General features: G+C 29.1%; 2 protein-coding genes across 2 annotated transcripts; one reads left to right on the forward strand and one right to left on the reverse strand.

Moving 5' to 3' along the window:
* The first annotated feature begins 181 nt into the window (after window positions 1-181).
* LOC141534737 (uncharacterized) lies at window positions 182-19,520 on the forward strand. Its single transcript, XM_074254277.1, has 5 exons — window positions 182-607; window positions 13,801-13,995; window positions 14,570-14,717; window positions 17,963-18,039; window positions 19,162-19,520. Exons 1-5 carry the CDS (start codon window positions 331-333, stop codon window positions 19,371-19,373), a joined length of 909 nt encoding a protein of 302 aa, XP_074110378.1. The 5' UTR covers window positions 182-330; the 3' UTR covers window positions 19,374-19,520.
* Window positions 12,408-12,933, reverse strand: LOC141534738 (uncharacterized). Its single transcript, XM_074254278.1, has 2 exons — window positions 12,810-12,933; window positions 12,408-12,698 (listed from the first exon to the last, which is right to left on the reverse strand). The coding sequence occupies exons 1-2, from the start codon at window positions 12,877-12,879 to the stop codon at window positions 12,454-12,456; spliced, it is 315 nt and encodes a 104-aa protein (XP_074110379.1). The 5' UTR covers window positions 12,880-12,933; the 3' UTR covers window positions 12,408-12,453.
* Window positions 19,521-20,458: the final 938 nt, after the last annotated feature.

The raw sequence follows: 20,458 nt of genomic DNA on the forward strand, positions 1-20,458 counted from the left end.
GCTTAGTAATTTTAATAATTAAACTCTTGAGAGATAAAAAAAACAATCTGAGATATGTATCTTATAAATGTATATTAAAATATGTATGGGATTAAACAGCAAGAAAGATCAAGACATAGTGGGGGGTATCTATTAAAATGCGTTGGGTTCTTAACACACACGATCGTATCCACCGGGAAGTCACAGTTAAACTTTGTTGAATCGTCGAGTCTTTCAAACGACTTCGGCAGATCGAGAAGTCGTTCACCACAACAAATCGGTCCTCCTTTAAATTAATTAAAAAAATATATTTTTAATTAAATTGAGTGGCTTAAAATTGAATGGTGAAAAATGGATCGATTGAGCGGGCTGCTCAAGTTAATATTCTTCTTACTGTCAATAATTGTCACGAATAATTTGATAAATCCTAGTTTGGCTAGTAGTTGTCATAAATCAAACCGGTGTTGTCCAAATGATGGTGTAAATTGTGCGGTGACCGGTCCCTCGATGGCGCCTATTTTTCACAGCCACCATCATCATCGTAATTATACTGAGACACCGTGTTATTGTCATTATTCCTGTCTCAAACATGGGGATTGCTGTCCTGGCTTTAAACAGGCTTGTAATGGTGAGTTTTTTTTTATTTGTTTTTAAGTTTAAAATTCCTTATCTTTTTTTTTTATCATGTTTTTTATATTTTTTAATAAATTTCAATTTTAAAATCTAAAAAAAAATTTTTTAGAGTTAAAAATTGAAATTTTACTTTTATAAATTTTAAAATTTTAATTTTAGACAAAATATTAAGAATCTAAAAAAATTGCAAGAGACCATTTGTAGAAAATTTAATTTTTTCATTTAATTTGTCAAATCTTTGATAATTAGAGCTAAAAATTGAAAAGTTACTTTTACAATTTTTTAAATTTAGTATTTAGATAAATTATTAAAAATATGAAAAAATGATAAAAGACCTTTTTTTTTGGAAATTTAATTTTCTTCAAAAAATGTTTTTCATTTTTGTCGAATCTTCAAAAATTATTGAGAAATTTTAACTTGAAAGTCTAAAAAAATGTTTTTGCACGAAATAAAAAAATCAATTAATCAAAATTGAAAAAGTTTTTGGAGAAAAAATTTTAATAATGTAAATTTAAAATAAATAAATAAATTTTGGGTTTATAAAAGATGATCGGAAAAGATAAAGCGAGTTTGGTTGTTGGCTAAATAGAAATAATGGTAACATTGATCCGGTCGTTAGCCCGAACTTTAGCATTAGCATCATAATAGTTGATTGTATATTCACCAAGTAGTATCTGTCCGGCTGACTAGCATCAACGGCAGCATAACAACTCTATACGTTATTCATACACTCACCCACTGCTATAATTAACAATGAAATATTAAACAAACCAAACCAAACTACTTATATTATTATTAAAACTGAGGCGTATCCGAGCATAAATAAACTGTCAATCATCTTTGTCAAGTTTTGCTTAAGCTTTTACGGTCTATCTCTTCATTCTCTTCTGTTTTATTTTTGTGCTGGCTATTTTTAAATTTTTACAATAGAAAAAAAAAAAATTACACCGATTTATTAAATATGGAAGCTACTGAATAAAACTTTAATGCTGCAGCGCGTATTAAAATTTATTGCGAAAAATAGTAATAATAACAATGATGATATATATATTTTATTCATTTTGACGGTGATGTATTTTAATGAGATACAAAGTGTGTAAGAATTTAAAATACACTCTAGATGAAATACCGGAAATAATTTAACTACATGACCTGCAGTTGAACGAAAATAACTTTTAGCCCTACACTCTTTAATTCTAATAAATTAACTCGAAAATTTTTTTTATTTATGCTATTAAAATTTATTAATAGCCATCCGGTACTTTGAAAAAAATTTATAATAATAATAATAATAATAATAATAATTAATTTATAAGTAAAATAATAATTAAAACTTTTTTAGACAATTTTAATCAAAATTATATAAAGATGTTATTATTTACTCAGTGAAAGAAGTTATTTTTTACTCGGTTACCGAAAAAAGTTTCACTGAGTAAATAATAACATCTTTATATAATTCTAATTAAAATTGTCTAATTAATAAAAAAATTTTAATTATGAGTGCTCATACCGACAATATTGTGGTGAAATAATTAATAAATAAAAATTGAATAATCTCCAAGTGGAGAGCGGATAAGTTGGCTTAAAAAATAATAAATCTTCTTAAATAAATAATAATAATAAGTAGCCTGCAGTCACTATGCAACTGCCGAGATTTAGGAATTATGAATAAGAAAACTTTGGCTTAATTATTTTTTTATATTTATAATCACACTAATAGTTTGAGTAATTTTTAAATAAATTTTAAAAATAATAGTGCTATCACAGGATCAATTGCAAATAATTTAAAGGACAAAAAGCTATTAAAAACCTCCAAAAAATTGACTACTAAAAAATATATAAAACCAAAAGGCACAGATTCTTATCAAGACCTTTTTGATAATATTAAATTAAACTAAAATTTCTCTAAAAATAATAATATGTTTTTAAAAAAATTTTCCTTTCCCTCTCAATTATTTAAATCTTAATTATATAAATTAATTTTTGACCTCTAACCATATTTACGTATACAAAACAAAATAAATAAATAAACAAATTTTGTCTATCGTTAAATTCAAATCTATTTATAAATACTTCAAAAACTTATCATAATAAATAAAATATTTTAGAAAAGCATATGAAACAAAAAGTCACAACTTCAGGTCAAGACCTTTCCAAAGATACCAAATTTAACTGTAAAAAATCATTTTATCATATAAATATACTGGCCACATAATTTCGCTTATTTTCTCAATAAAATAGATGATAATAAAAATAATAATAAAAAATTGAAGTATATTTTAATGGTAAAAAAAAAAATATTCTTTGAGTAAATAAATAAGATATCATTAGAGTAATGAAGGTATATAATGAAATTTGTAGAACATCTTGAAAAGAAATAAAATAAAAACAAGTTAAAAATATGTGGTTATTTCGAAGTAGCAAACGATTCCCTTTGAATTTTCCATCTTTCATTGGATAGAGGGAAGAGGTTCTGTTCTGTTGAGAAAACCTCTACTCGCCAGCATAGCACAAGTTAAACACACTCAACACGTCTGCGTGTAACTAGTCCATCATTCTTTATTTTCCCGCTTTATTTTCCATCATTTCATTTCTTTAGCCGCTTGCCGTGCGCTCATGGACAAAAAACTACGTCGAGTAGAGACCAATAGAAGAAAGAAGAAAGGATCGTTTCGATCCACTTTTTTGCACGGCACTTTGTTTTATCTTTTTTATTTATTTCTTTCTTCCTCCATACCAGTTAAACTTATATTTTTTATCTTCCAGCATTCTTATTTTCAGCTCATTTTTATTCTTACATTCTCGAGTTAAGCGGATGCAGATACTGCGGCTAGACGCCAGTACGCAGCCAACGAAACCGCGGATCCATTGTTTGTACTTGCGTTTAATCTGTCCTCAATCCTCTTTAGTATAATGCTTTAAACTTTGTTTCTGTCATTGTGTTCCATATGCAGCATCTCAACTCTTTTTTACTTTAAAAGTCGCTTAAAGCCTTATTCATTCCTTTCTTCTTCTTCTCTTTCTTCCTTATTTTTATCATTAATCATAAAAATTTTATAAAAAAAATTAATCTCAAAACTTCACCTGTTTAAATTTCAATTAAAAAAAGTTTCAATGACGTTTTTTTTTAAATAATTAAAAATTTAATTGTCAGCAGCTTTATTTACCTGAATGAAGAAGGTAAAGGGTATGTATATAGATCGAGGAACGAGTATAACGACAAAAGCATCTGGCATTCTCCGGAATGCAAATTCCTTTTTTCTCATTTATTTTTAAAATTTTTTTCGCCCGACACCCACACACCCACTCACGTGTCTTTTCTTTCTTCTCTCCTACTCAACTCGGCTCGTCTTTTAAAATCCATTCTATCTCCTGACGTAGATGATACGCAGATCTACATACACAGCACCCTCGACCCCTTGGCCCCTGCTAACTCTGTTGACGTCGTTGCCCACACGCTTTATACTACTCTTTTTCCTCACACATACTCTCAAATGCGAAAAGAATTTTTAACTCATTCAACAAGAATTTATAAAATTTAACTTTACTCTCAAACAACCATTTTAAATATTTCACCACTGAAAACTTTTTTTTATTTTTACTAGACTACGACCTAAACTTTTTTTTTTTTTTTCATTTTATTTTAAATTATCTTTGTTACATCTTTTTTATTTAAAATAAAATAATAATATTTTAATATATATTTTAAGATATAAAGGTTTTCGATATTATAATCAGCTTCCAGACGATATAAAAAAAAGCGAATAGATTGTTTATCTTTAAGAGATTGTTAAAAGAACATAAAAGAAAAGTTACAAGTTTTGACAAAGGTAAATTAAATAAAATATATCAATGTACAAAAATTGATGTAAAAATATTATAAACAGACTTTTAAAGTAGCTGTTATTAAACAATAAATCGTTATTATTATTATTTTTTCATACAAATCAGTTTTATTAAAGTACGAAATTTATATATAGCAGTACAACAAAGTTTAATAAAAAAACACAAAAAAAATAAAATAAAATAAAAAAGACGACTTGTAGGGCCGGTTATGCAAATGACAAACAACAGGGATAGGAGTTTTACCCGAAATCCTGGAGCCAGAGCAAGCAATACAAGTACAGCGGAGTAAAAGGAGAGTCTTCTCTTATCTATCTTTCAATATTATACTTTTTATCTTTATTTAGTTTCTTTGTATTCCGCCCTCGCTTTGTATCATCAGCTTCTACTTATTCAGCTCCTACGTTCAACATCAGAGACCTTTATTAATGAACTTGCCCATTCAACAAAGATCCCCCCAATCCCATCCCTATCCTCCGTATTTTTCCGAGTCCCAGCTTCAGACTCAGCCTAATTTAATGCACGCCATCAAAATAAATAACTTGAGATAAAAAATATAAATCGCCTGACCAAGTATTAATAGCATAAACCGCCGATAAATTCCCTCGAATAATATTCTATTGATAATTTAACCTAATAATCATAATCATAGACTATAATAACAATAACAATGATAATAAAATAGAAAGTGTTACAGCTTGAGAATAATGAATAAAAAATTGGGTTATGCATGAGTTTACGTAATAAAGTGGGGTTACTGATCTTTGAGACGATTCTAGCTTCCGGTCGTGCCCTTTTTATTTATTTTATTATAAATTAATTATTTTCAAAGAATTATTTAATTAAATTCTTAAGTAAATTATTTTTAAAAAAATTATTACATTTAATTAATTAGCTGTCAACTATGAGAGCTCTCGGCAATTCAGCCCGACCTCATCATACTCAGTGCGCTCTTCAAAGTTTTACTATTGCGCATTAATTTATTTCGTTGGTAATTTTGCTCCTCGCGAAGCTTGATTAGCAAATTTATTCTTGTTAGTATTTTAAAATTTTTAAAGTTCTCAAAAAAATTTTAGATTTACAAAAAAAAATCAATTTTATCTCTGAAAATTTTCTTGGCTCGAACAGAATTTATTTCTTTTTCATTTAAGAAGTAAATTGTTCTCGGGTTTGAATTTTAATTTAAATGTGAGTAGCACTCGATTACAAGATAATTAATTTGAGGACAACCAAACAATCATACCCCGCTGTCCGCGGCAATCAATTTAGTCTCGTTATTAATTACTCTGTCCCTCGCATTTGCTTTGATTTTGATTAAAATTAAACTTACATTTTAAGAATTTTTATTTTACTAAATTGTCTAATCCTTTAAAAAAAATTGAAAATTCTAAAATGTCAGACAAGGAAAAATAGCTAACAGCCTTGCCAATAAAAATTAAAACCAAGAATATAAGAGGGATAAAAGCGTCTTGCTCTATTTTTGGCACTTAAAAAATAGATAGAATAAAAGTGGAGCGAGCGACATCAGAAAGGCAAAAAAAAAAAAAGAGTAAAGCATGCGAATCTTGCATAAAAATCACCTAAGACGCTGTCGCTGCGCTTCCACATTAACTTTCGTGTTGACGATGACGATGTACTTTAAGTACTCTGCTGTATTCTTGAAAAAGGAGCATTATAAAATAAAATAAAAAGTAAAATGTCTCTTCCAGTGTCTCCTTCTTTTAAAAACTCAATCACTTATTGTCTTTTATATTTAATCGCAGTCCATAGTTGCATTTTTTTTCCTTGGCATTATTCACACTTTTATCAAAAAATTTAATTATAATACAATAAAATTACTTCTTTTGTTCTCGAAAAATTCATTATTTAATATTAAAATATTTTTTTACCACGTGGACATAAAATATAAGTTCACTTTTAAGCTTTAAATATGGAACCTTAATTTCAACAAAAAAAATTTTTTTTATTAATTATAAATATAAATCTGAAGTTCCTTTAAAATATATTATTGTTGAAAAATTTAAATTGAAAATTCCATTTTCAGGACAGACATATAATCCTCATAAAAATCCAAACCTCTATTATATCTATTACAATAATAGTTAAATAAATTTTGAGGGTATAAATACGTGCTTGAAAAAATAAAGATCCGATTGAACAATCTCGTCTAACGGTTAGTATCGACGTGCTGCATAGAAAAAGTATTATCAAAATGTGTGTCCGGAACGTGAAATCGCGTGTATTTTCAGTGTGTAGCTGACTGCACGCCACTAAAACATAAAAAAATAAAAAAAAGGAAGCGAACCGAGGGGCCGAGCTTTTTCTTGTACGACATCTAAAATCGATAGTGTCTCTGTCGATTGTCACTTTATGATCCTATTTACTCTCAGTACTTGTTTCTTATATTTCTCATCGATTTTTATATTTGTTCTCCAACTTCTTATCTCTTTCGTCCCTCACAATTTTACGCAACTATACTATCAGTATCCTCAACACCGAACAATATAACTTTTTTAATCCAACTTACTGTGATCTATACACTCTACGTTTTTCCTCCAATGATACTCCCTAAAAAGACAAATATTATCGTTATTATAATAATAAAAAAAAAAAAAAAAAAAAAAAATTTAATTAATTTTTAAAACAATACTTTAGCGGTTAATTAAAAAACGGTACATTTAACTCTTTCAATTAATTTTGGCTGGCCAATTATACGGTTCAGAAATTACTGGAATATTTTTTTCCGCCCTCGACTTTTATCTCAGCTCTCACTATTATTTTTTCATGCACAAGTTCTTTTCATGCAAGGACAAACTCAATCACTTGTTCATTTTAATTCACACTCTGTCATTAAATTATACGGTTATTATAATTATTATTATTACTATATCCAACTTCAATTATACTTATCCAATCATATTTTATCAAATAATCTTCTATCAAGAATAATATAATTAATAATTACAATTCCAATATCATAATCCACCCGTAGTACTAATTTATTTTTCTTGGTGACCGTTTTTTATATCTCTTGCAATAATTACCCGCGACAAAATTTCTTATTAATAATTTATCATGCAATATTTTATCCCGGATATTTTTTTTCATACGAAAATTGATCCATGGGCAAAGCTCCCCAGTTGAAAAAGTATAAATGTACATTATAAATTATACATTATATACTATAATTGAGGGTATCTTTTCATTTTTGAATAATCGAGACAGAAAACCGGTCATCTTCAATTGTAAATATTTTTATTGAACTTTTTTAATTTACCTATAAAGTGCTATCAAGAAAAATTTACTTAAATCAAGAATTTTTTTCCTCAACTTAAGAATATTAAGCTCTTCAAAAATATATACTTGATTCAAAAGCATTTTTTTTTCTGTGTAAGCAATAATTTTTCATGCGATAATTTATTGGCGGAAAACTAATGATAATTACATTACATTTTTTTTACATTAAATTATGTCATGAAAAATTTTCAATAAAAGCGGGAAGCTATTTTTCTTAAATTTTTTTTAAAAATAAATTACCTCTGAGCGTGACAAAAAATTAAAAAAATAAAAATAAAAAAGAGTTAATTGTTCGATAGGTTATACCCCAGATAGTATCCACTGTTATGTCGCTTAGTTTTGCAACTGCGATTACTGACGAATTATGATGGTGTTACACCAAGTACGGAGTATTTAACCGCAATAGGATTAAGTATATCGTCATTATTATTATCACTATTTTGCGTATGTACGTTATAATCTGTCGCATATGGATTCAATTACATGGAATATGGATAATTACTCCATACTCGTAACCTTATTTTTTAATTATCTCTTGGCATAGTTCAGTTTCTTTAACAAGTCCTAATTAATTCAATCACTCGGTCATGAAAATACTAGTCCAACATTATTATTTTTTTTTTTTTAAATAAACTTTGATTAAATTGGCTCTTGGCTGGATTATGACTGTACTTTTCAGTCGAAAAAGTATCAGACAAACAAACTTGAATGGTTTCCTCCAAATAATCGATAGCCATTTCACCGCGGATTGGATAACATTTCAGTCATCGGAGTCTACTGACATCCAAGCAAAGTACACTGATTGTATTTCACTATTATATCACGTCGTATGTACTCATCTCGATATCAACAATAACTCAACTACCAACTCAATTACCGACAAATCCAAGTACATCCAGTTTCAAATCTCTCGTTGTTTATTATTTCCTTTTTTCTTCATTTATTCCGGATTTAATTTTATGGAATTACGCGTAACAAATTCCAAGATCTCGTAATTACTTTTTTTCCAGTTATTTACGAAAAAAGTCTCAGACATTTGATCTAGCGAGACTCGTTAACATTTTTTTCCAGCTCACTCGTCTCTTTAAATTCTAAGCACAGTTAGCTCTACGCAGTATTCAGTATGTGATATGATCGTTATTCATGCTCGTATATGTATATAGCGTATGTACATTGCGAGAAGTAAAGACAAGTTTCGCCGAGTTGAACCCATTGGAAAACGCGTCAATTAATACCGTCATTAAGGGCGCATGTTTCGTATATTTACATTGGTATGGAATGTCGACGTACTCAATTAATGCCTGGGTTTCTTTATTTATTTTCATGTCCATTCACTTATTGAGCGCTTAGTGACGCAAGAATTCTACATACAATTTTACTGATACACTTGGAAAAAAAAATGTATTTTTAAAAAAATTAATTTTTTTGGAACAAGAAATTTTTCCCAAATCTAAAAAAATTTTTTTTAACAAAAAAATTACTGTGAGAAAAATTTTTATTTTTTCATTTAAGAAATAAAATTGTTTAAAATTTCTAAGAAATTAATTTCTTGTCATAAAAATTTTAATTTACTTTACAAGAAATTTTTTCTCTCAGTGTATCAGTTTTGTGGTTATAATTTTTTTAATCTAATTAAATTTGGAGTTAGATAATCAATATTACCGTAAAAATAAACAATTCGGTTAATTAATAAATTCTGTAATCGATTAATAAGTACTATCCGTAAAAATAATATAGTTCGACAAACTTGTGAAGATTTTCAATTAACGGGATATCGATCACCTCACACTCTCGGTGCACTCGAGTTTTCAGTTTCCCCACCAAATTTATTATGAATTTCATACGGATGAAAAGTTTTAGTTAGTTCTTCGTCTTCAGCTTTATCCTCAATGTTCTATATATCTATACCTATCTATACAGATGAAATGATAAAGTTGAGGATCTTTTTGAGCAAGTAAACTTATCGCGGTTGAAACAAAGAAGAAATCGACTGGCGAAAATCAACAACTCTGATGTTTCTTCACTTGAAATAATTGAAATTATAATCACAATGTTTTTTTTTTTATTTTACTTTTTAACAAAATTTAATATAATGTCAACACAATGAATATTAATGATAAATATGCTTGTGATTAGCGGGAGAATAAAAAAAAAGCGGAGGGCGCAGAATACTCGAGCATTATACTTGATAATCTCATCTAAGCTCTGGGTTAATGCTACTGTTAGCATATTTGAGAATCCGCCGGTAATACTATAGCCCTGTGTATAGATATAGTGTGTAGTTCTATTTTACTCGCGAGTTTCATTCGCTATATCATGACTCTTGGAAACTGCTGTTGCGATGTGCGCTAAACTTATTCTTCGCCCTTGTTATATGTTATCGTTTTCCATTTTATTTTAGTTTTTTTTCCCTTTATTTTTTTTTTTAACTTCCGTCTGACTATTCTATAGTCTATTGAGAGGAACTAGACCGAAGAAGATCAAATTGAAAATGAAAGCAGACTAAGTCCCGTTACTCTTCAGATAAACAACTTCTATTTTAGGATTTTATTAAATTGGCAATAAAATTTTTAAAATTTGCTTTTATTTTTATTTTAAAAATTTTAAATTATTTATATTATTAAGAGAATAAGCAAAATTTTGTGGCTTGTGTCTTTATATGATAAAATGGGATTTTACGGCTGCATTCAAAAATGCTCTATCTCTAAATAGATAATTAATAAATGACCTTGTATCTCGTGAACTATCGACATTTTTTAAGATATAAGCTCATCCCGACATTACACTCATCGAGACCTTTCATTTGAGTACCCACATCAATTTTTTATATATATATATATATATATATATATATATATATATATATATATATATATATATATATATATATATATATATATATATATATATATATATATGAGAAATATATGAAAATGCATGTGGGTACTCAAATGAAAGCTCTTGATTAGTGTACCATCGGGATAAGCTTATATCTTTAAAAACGTCAATAGTTAAAAAAGTACAGTGCAATTTAACAAAATTCATTATTTAAATTATTTTTTTAAATTTAAATTACGAGTTGAAATTCTGAAAATTATTGCATTGTTTAAGTATTAAACAGACATCTGAAAAGCTGTGTACTGAATTCATCCTTCAGGAGTCTGAGTACGTTCAACGAGGTATCCTCTTCAAACAATACCCGTCTGTCTATATAATACTCATATCTCATGTACTTTCTATCGTTATCTTTGAATAAACGCCGGTCTGAAATAGTAATACCGTTTTGTTTCTGCCCGCTTATACGAGTCCCTATTAAGTAGTACAAATTTACTCGAATTCTCGATCCTGGAGACTGAATATTAATATTTTAATTCTATGAATACGTTTTTCAATAGACTTAACAGAATTTTTATCGGCTTACATCGGATCACAGGATTTATAAATGGAGATTTGGTAATTATGCAAAAACAAGCATCATAATAATGAAAATTTTAAGGAAGAGTAATCGTATTTAAGTTTAATATAATTTTAGATTGATTTAAAATTTTTTCTTTTTATTAGTATAATTAATTTGAATTTAACTTGCCAAAAAATAAATTAAATCTATCCAGATAGACAAATATTAAAATAAATTTCGTTTCTGTCTGTCAATGTTAACTTTAGATACCGCAGCTCTATTAAAATTAACAGAGTTAATATTACTCGGGGCGCCGGAATATTTCCTCTTCCTTCTTGCGCCTTTGTATTCTAATGTCCTTTGATAATTTCCCGTCATTTAAACTTTATCAGCAACTCCTCGTCCCCTACACATGCTTTCATAACTTACGACTTTAATAAAACTCTAAATAAAAATTATAATTACATCTGCAAAATCATTTCAATGAAAACGTAACAATTATTAATATGAATATATACATGTATAATGAAAGTAAGTTACCTCACAATTTAACCTTAAGTTCTTCTCAAAATTCTATTAAAATAAAGTTAAACTTACTTATTAATTAACCATAAATAATTAACAACTCTCTTCGAAAAAAAAAAAAAAAAAAAAAAAAAAAAATCCTTTTTCATAGTATTAATATTTATATTATATACTCATAAAACGCTTTCAGATTTTCCTTTTCTTAATCCCAGCAATGACTTTTTTCTTCAGCAAACAATCTCTACTTAAAGTCTTAATAATTAAACAGAGATTATTCAGCATAGTTCTGGTGCAAATCTTTCATCAGTTTTATTTTTTTATTCTTTTTAATTTATTTTATTGTACTTTTTCATTTTAGCTATGTACAGCGATAAAGACATTCGTGAATGAATGAAAGAAAGGAATAAAGTTGAGAATAAAATAAAAAGCCAAGAATGATAGTCTGAAATAACGAGTTCGGGGACTAGACCTGAGTTAAACTAAAGAAAAAAAAAAAAAAAAAAAAAAAAAGTCTTAACTTACCACCGCACACAGTGCATTTATTCTCAGCGGGAAAATATATTGTCCCTTTGTCGATAGAACGTGCGCTGAGGAAATGAAAAAAAATTCGGTAGTTATCGTAACTGCCTTTAACTCACTCGTTATCGACTACACTATTTTCCGAGCGATAAAAAATGATAAAATCAAAACTAAAAAACGATTAATTTTGCTGTATTTATGACATTGACTTTAAATTTCTGAGGTTGAACCAAAAAAATTTTTTTTATTTTTAAATTTTATCAGAAGCGTCTCTTGAAGGGTTGAAATGTTAAATAACTGGGCCTGAATCTTGTTTCCATGGAATTTTCCGAAGAAAAAGTCTTGCACAATTTTTTCAACGCGCTTTCAATTTCTTCGATAGAGACTTTGTTCTTGCCAGCGTTTTCCGCCATTTTTTTCGCGTCTTCCAGGGTGTTCTCAATTACGTCTTCGATGAGGTTTGACAACGCCGCTTGAGCGTCTGCTGAGAGGGTGTAACGGCGAGCTGAAAGTAATTATTAATTTAATAAATAATTTTTATTAAATTTAAATTTACAAAAAAAAAAAAAAATTGACAGATGCAAATATAAATAATTTATTTATTTATATTATATACCTTTTGTGTATTTATTTTTTGAAGATAAATTTAAGGTACGACGTCGATCTGTTCCGGAGCGTCTTGACATGTTGCTTTTATTCTTGTGTAAATTTAAACAGTAAATTCAATCCGGATATTTGGGTTTTATTTTAAGAGAGAGCTTTTGTCAATACATATATCCACGATGTTTATTTATATTTCCCGACAGAAAAACATAAACGTATCGGGTGAAATAAATGAAAACAGTTTAACTAAAAATGGTATTTTTAAAAAAGTTATTCTATATTTTTATAAGATTCTGTTTTCATAAAAATTCCCGGGTTATTTTTTCTATTTTCTTTTTTTTTTTTATTTTTTTTTCCGTTTTACGGAAGCCCTTTTTATTTTGTCCGGGCTAACAATTCGCTCGCTCCACTCCTTCACACATCGCAAAGCCGTTTTTATAAATTTTTTTAAGCTTTTTCCAGCAAACAACCAATCAAAGTACCCGAGGCTTTGCCACAATAAAAGGTTACATTTTCCACACGTTACTTGGTAAATAAAATTTGTAAGAAAATCAAGCTAGTGTAAAATTTAAATTACCTATTCTTTGAAGCAAACGAAGTTTATTGAATCATTAAATAATCTAATACTTTTAATAAAAATAATTTTAAATTTATATTACTAAAAAAAAAAAATTAAAAAAAAAAAATTATTCAAGTTTAGGAAAAAAAAATTTTTTTTAAAAGAATTTTATTTTCCCTAAGCACCACAAATTTTCAGCTGACCTCAGCGTCTTAGAGTAGAGAATTCCCAACGCTGAGAGATGAGCAAACTTGCAAATTGGCTGGTAGAATAAATTAATCTTAGATGGGAGCAATTGAGAATAAATAAAAATAATTACCCCAATTTTTCACCGAGGAATTTTTCGCTCTAGTTTAATTAACATGTTAATTCAACGAGAATTATTTCCGAGAGAAGAAAAAGATTTAATTATAATTCATAATTCGAATTTTATAAATAATTCCAGTCCATGATTGCCTCGCCTCCGAGTGGGGACCCTGGTCAGCCTGCAACAATAAGTGCGGCCGAGGAATTCAGAAGCGGTCTAGGAAAATCGAGCGGCCCGCGGAGAATGGCGGCAAGGGATGTAATCCGCTTGTCCAGAGACGCTATTGTTACAGCACGCAGTGCGACAAACATGATCCTGAAATAGCCCTCAGAGGTAAATCTTAAAAATAATTTTAAATTATTAAAAAAAAATTTTTTTATCAAACTAAAAAAAAAAGGAACATTAATTTAAAAATTTTTTCGAGTTCTTTACAGTGTTAATAATTAATAACAAATTAATAGTAATTGAATAAAAACTTAAGCATTTGGGGATGCATTTAGCCTCTCAAAAGGAAATAATTCGAGAGTAACCACAGCACTAATTGCTCCTCTCCGTAATTTGGTCGGGCACATTTGACCGAGACGACTAGACTCTGGAAGCATCTCAGCAGTGTTCTCTGCTAATTGGGATTCCGTTTTGACGCAGTAAGCCCACACCAGAGCCCGTCAGACATTTTGGTCTTTGATCGAGAGCCCATTGATAATTTTCCCAGCCAATCTATTGTAATCATTTAATTAATCATTAATAATATGGATATATGTAACCGTTCGCTCCACTGAGGATTACGCTCCGTTGCATTAAGCTTCAAGGCTTTGTAACATCAAAGGATTAGATTAATTTGATAAAGTTGCCTGGATATTCAATCGCACTTAGATTTTACTGTAATTTTTTTTTTTTTTATTTTTAGAAACGGCGTACATTTTGCCTGCAGAGCTCAGCGCCGCCCGTCATAAGGTTACAAACAATGACATTATTCGGGCTAATTTGAGGCTCAGGAAACAACTCTTTCCCTCTTTGGGAGACACTGATTGGTCGCCTTACAATGTTTCTAAAGAGTGAGTTTTTAATTATCAAATTATTTCACTTTTAATTTATTATTATTATTATTACTGAAACATCTTCTTGACAATTGAATAGTTCTGGCTTGTAAAAAACCAAAAAAAAAAAAAATGTATGAATTGTTAAAAAAGAAAGAAAGGTCTTTTATAACCCATCTGAAAAAGAGTTTTCGGGTTAGTAAGTGAAAGAGTAATAATGCATGAAGGAAGTAAAGATGAAAGGAGCGATTATGGTACGAAAAATAGAGAAGAAAGTGCAAGAGACACGGGAAGTCTTGCATCATAATCTAAATTATTAAGGAAGAAAAGAAGGAAATTTTAAAACTGAGGCTGAGAGCTGCAAAACTTATAAAAACCTCAACTTATCTTGTCATCTTGGATAAAAATAGCCACGGAATATTTTTAAATTCCGTCGAGGATTGCGGTCTGCATAATTAAAACTTTTTCACAAGAATTAATTAATTAGTCAATTATTTATTGTTGTAATAATTGAAATTGGCGATGGAGCTTTGGAATTTAGGTAGAATATAATTTAGACATTCGGAGGCTAAGACAAAGAAGGATGAGTTGGTAATGCCGTATGTGTTATCCGGGAAGTTGCTTCCAGGATTCGATATCCCGTGAAGAGCGAGTATTGTTCGGCAGGACTATAACACAGATCATTTTAGGTTGAGCGGTTCGATTCCGCCGAGAGAGTTCTGAATGACTGACACTGCGAACTACGACCTGAGAGTATGTATCCCTAGATCTCAGATCTGTGTTGTGTATGTAGTCAAGAGGAATGAGTGCATTCCTTCTGTTGGGTATTCAGTTGACTTGTGTATATTTGTGTACCAGTCTATATATATTATGTACATATATTGTATAAACTGCACTATAAACTATGCCGTTTTTGTTCTCTCACTTACTTGGTAAATCGTTTCTCTTGTCAAGTCGCGCAGATTACTTCCGCTATTGAAGAAGATACTTGCTCAGAGCTTGCTGTCAAAGATGGTAAATAAATAAAACTCGAGTGTTTATTTTTTATCTCCTGTTTCTTACTGTTGATTTTCACTTGTGTAAACAAAAGTATATTGCATTTTTTATTTTTATTATTTACTCATAAATATAAAAATTGTAATTTTGCTTTGAGTATTTTTTTTTTTAATAATTTTTTAGTAATTAAAATTTTTTATTCCTTTTAAAAGTTTAAAAAAAATTTTTTTTTAATTGAAAGATTAAATATTTTTTTTTTTTTAATTTCTTTAATTATTTATTTAATATTGAAAAATTAAAAATTTTAATCATAATAAAAAATTAACTTTTCAACTGACTTTAGTTGTAACTTATTGGACTTTTTTATTTTTCAAAGGAATCAAATTTCTCAACAAAAAAATGGCAAGTAAAATATCAAATTAAATTGAAGTAAAAAAAAAAACTTGGGAAGGAATGAGATATCGATTATTGATCTGGCTGGAGTCTGGAAATAGTGACTGTTATAATACTTTACTCGGCCGGTACTCCATGCTTCAACAAAATAAACCCAACATACCTTGAATAGCACTCTTATTCAATTTACATTTTGCTTTTGAAGTCCACACTATACCAGTCGACGTACCTGGACCGATGGAACGTGTATAAAAAAAAATTCCTCAAAAGCTTCCCAGAAAATTTTTTTATAAAAAAATAGGTTCTGGCTTTTGAAATCTCCGGGCCAGATTAAATATAAAATACACTGTATTGGTACGACGTCGTCATGCAAAATGAACTTTTCTGCTCTCATATTCATAATACACTTGTATTACCAACCGACAAGTTCAACAACTACAACAACAACAACAATATCGATGTTATAACATAAGCAAAAGAAAAAAATTGGCAAGATGCATAGAACTTGATACTTTCGATATTAACGTTGTAGCATGCTCATATATATCAGTTGAGTTTTCTATCCGTAGTTCGTACACATCATGAATATTAAAAAGCGACGAGTGGAAAGATTTGTATACATCGCGCTCCACATTCATAATGTATCAAAAAAATTATCCACTCACCGGGTTCGAGTCCTCGAGAATTTATTTCAAAGCAAATTTTAAATATTTTAATGCCATGTTAATTTTATTTTTCCTACTCTAGTAATTTTAAAATAAAATTTGAATATTTTTAACACGATCTGAGATGAAATGTGGATTTAACTCACAGTAAGAATTATTAATTAGCTGGAACAGTAATGATGATAAAAAGTAAGTAATTAAAAAGCGGAGACAATTTGAGAAAAAGCCCATTACATCTAATGTGACATTTTTTTAAAAAATATATTGTTAGAATAGTACTCAAGATGTGTAAGAATGCTCGGCATTTGCGTTAGCTTCGTTGCTTCAGACTGGATCCCTCGGGGGATGAAGACTCGACTCCAGTTTGTAAAGATACACCTACTCGGATACGGATAGGAGTCTTTTTTAGAATTTATCGTTCTGTTAAGAGAAAAATCACTAAAACTTTCATTTTATAGCGAGATTAAAAATAATCCTGTAATTTTTCAATCTTGTGAAAAGTTTTATCGGCTATTCCTTGTTTTTTTAATCAACTCCAGTTGTTATGAAATTATAAATTTCCGGGCTGGGGATCTTTTCAATACCGAAAGGTAAACTTTACCTTTATTTTTTACGCCAGTTATTAAAGTTTTTACGAAACAATTTATTTTAATTGAAAATTATCAAATAATTCAGTAATTATACAGCATTGTATATTTCTAATAAATGTTTTTATTTTTCAATAAAAAAACTAGTAAAAGTAACCTGAGTAATTTCGTGAAAAAAAAAAAAAAAAAAAAAAATGATAAATATTTCCACGAAGTAAATCCAGAAAGTTGGCAACTCCCGATGAAGAATTGGAGCGTCATCAGGAATTCGGGATCTGTCAGTTCCAGCCAGTGGATATCCACTTCCATACTTTAACTGATTGAAAAAGATAGCACGACTGTTTATTATCGAACAAATCCATTATCTCCGTGGGTTGTTAACAAACACTCGGAGAACTGAAGATAAATATAAAAAGAAAGAAAAATTAATCCCGTGATTTAATACCTCTTCCATCAGCATCAATCAATACCGTTGAATTATTTCAAGTCAGACTTTGACTTTGCTTTTGACAAATTAACATACGCCTTTTTTTTTTTCTTTCAATCTTAGATCTTCAATCATTCCTCATTTTGTAAAATTATTATTAAAAATTCCAAAATTCATTATTCATTATTGTTGCAGGTACTGCGTGACATTCAGCATCACGAAGGCGTCGCAGAAGTGTACAAAGAAATCGGGACAATCAGAGCTGTCAGAGGGTAAGAGCTTTGCGAAAATAAAAAAATGATAAATCTAGGTAGCAATAAACTCGCCGGAAAAAGAAAAAGGATGAGGGCGAGTCTGGCGAACGAATCGAACCGTAAGAAATAAAAGTTAAAATAAAATGAAAAATGCCGTTATTGAGTCCTAAGATATCGTCCTCGTCATCGTTTTCCGTCTGCATCTTCATCTCTACCGAAGAAAGTTTTTTCAGACATTTCCGTACTTATTTTTACAGTTTCATTATTTTAGAATTCAGACTGCCCGAAATTAACTGCATCTGTATTATAAAAATTTATTTCTCAGACGGCACGCGTGTAAAAAGTTTGCAAGACCAGTTCGTGGCAAAATCTAATCGGAAAGAACCGGAATTTAAATCTTAGAGGTCTCGGTAAGAGAAGGGGAGAAATCCGGTAAGTGAAATTACCGGAAACTGCACTGGGTTCCGCTTTATTTGACGGATAGAATACGCGGGCTTTCGTTATTATTCACTACGTAATATTGTTCCGCATATGTATTATGTATTATGGATCATGTACTCATCCACGTGGTAAATACGTCCCTATATGCCAATTACTCCTACGGCACGTGTGATTTATCGTAATGCATACTAGTCATCATGTAATCATTAATTCTGTCTAATTGATCGTAAACTTCGGCTGTCAACCGATTTAACATGCTAATTTTAATATCGAAAAAAAATTCAAACTATCGCAGTTTTATATAAACACAGAAAAAAAATTTCTTTTGAGAAATATCGACATTTTTACGAGGAGAAATACATTTTTTTATAATTTTCAAAAATTTTATTTTTTAGCTAAAAAAATAAAAATTTTTCTCACAGTAATTTTCTTCTTAAAAAAATTTTTTAAAGTTGGAAAAAAATAATTTTGGATGAAAACTCTCAAGTTGTTTGAAATTAATTTTTTTCTAAATCTAAAAACATTTGTTTTAATAAAAATTATTATGAGAAAAATTTTTATTTCTTCTAACAAAATTAATTTATTGTCACAAAAATATTAATTTACTTCAAAACAAATTTTTTCTGTCAGTAAAGAATAATATTACCCGAAAAAAAAATTTTTTTTCCTAAACAATAATTTATTTTTATTTGCTTTCAGGATCAACAGTTTGCGTAAAGTGTGAAACGACAGCATTTATACCATCATTGGACTATCGATGTCGAGGTGACGGAGGTACTGAGGGAATGATAACTCGATGGAGTTTATTTTCGGAGCCTTACTGTTATGGAAAATGGCAGCGCACCGTAAAAACAGGATCTGAGTGTGATGCTTCTGTGTGCCAACCAAAACCCCATTATATATTTGTCTAAATAATATTTTATGTAAACTTGAATTATTATTTTAATTAAATACTATTGATTTAAAAATATAAATAATAAAAATAATGAATTTTATAAGTAAGAGAAGGAAATTTGAATTAAACTAATAAGGACAATTATGATATATTGGATGTAGATATAAAAGCAAAGCTGTAAACAATTTTTTAATTCCATTAATGTAGTATAGGCTCGTCACTTTTCTTCTTAGAATCCTCTGTCAACTGTAAACTAGAGACTGGAACGGAGAATGGGTAACGAGTTTTTATAATTACATTCTCAACTACGGAAGTTCTTCCGACACGTCCCCTTCAATCATCTCTTGGTTGCTCTCAGTGCTTTAACATCGACGAGCTTTTTGAATTTATACTAGTATTTTTAATTTTAAAATAGTCAAAGTGCAGAGGAAAAATATTATTAAAATGTCATGCTTTTAGATAATGCAATTAAGAATTTTGCTTTTGGTATAAAATAATAATAAAAATTTTATTCAAGTCTCTACCGATGAAAGTAAACAGTAGAAGAAATGTCTAATAAATAAAGACGGGGAATCAGTATAATATAGAAGAGTTTATTAAAAAAATAATAATGAAATAAAAAAAAGTCCATAGATATGATAGAGTGAAAAAAAGAGTGGTGAGTGGCGAGGGGGATAAAATACAGTGTGCATTGGAAAGAACGAGGGACAAAGTAACTTCCGGTAAAACTTTTATCCGACTATTGTCGTAAAAATTAAGATCGAGCTAAACTAAAGGAAGAAACGGAAGAAAGATAACTACCAATAAAGGATTATTGGCTCTTTGCTCTGGATAAACCCGACACTCACGTCCTCTAAAACCGAGGCAAAATTTTTCAGCCAATCAGAGGGTTTATACTTATTATAACAACCGTATTTCGGTATGGACCGAAAAAATAACGACCAGCTTTTCATTTTCATTCGGTTTACGTCCACTATATATATCCTATAATAATAATAATAATAATAATAATAATAATAATAATAATAATAATAATAATAATAATAATATGGCTTATTCATTTAGCCTTTGCTATATATATATATATATATATATATATAT

Source organism: Cotesia typhae, unplaced genomic scaffold (assembly GCF_013202065.1).
Source record: "Cotesia typhae breed Kobodo isofemale line unplaced genomic scaffold, CoteBio_Ctyphae scaffold_13, whole genome shotgun sequence".
In the NCBI taxonomy this organism is placed as follows: Eukaryota; Metazoa; Arthropoda; class Insecta; order Hymenoptera; family Braconidae; genus Cotesia; species Cotesia typhae.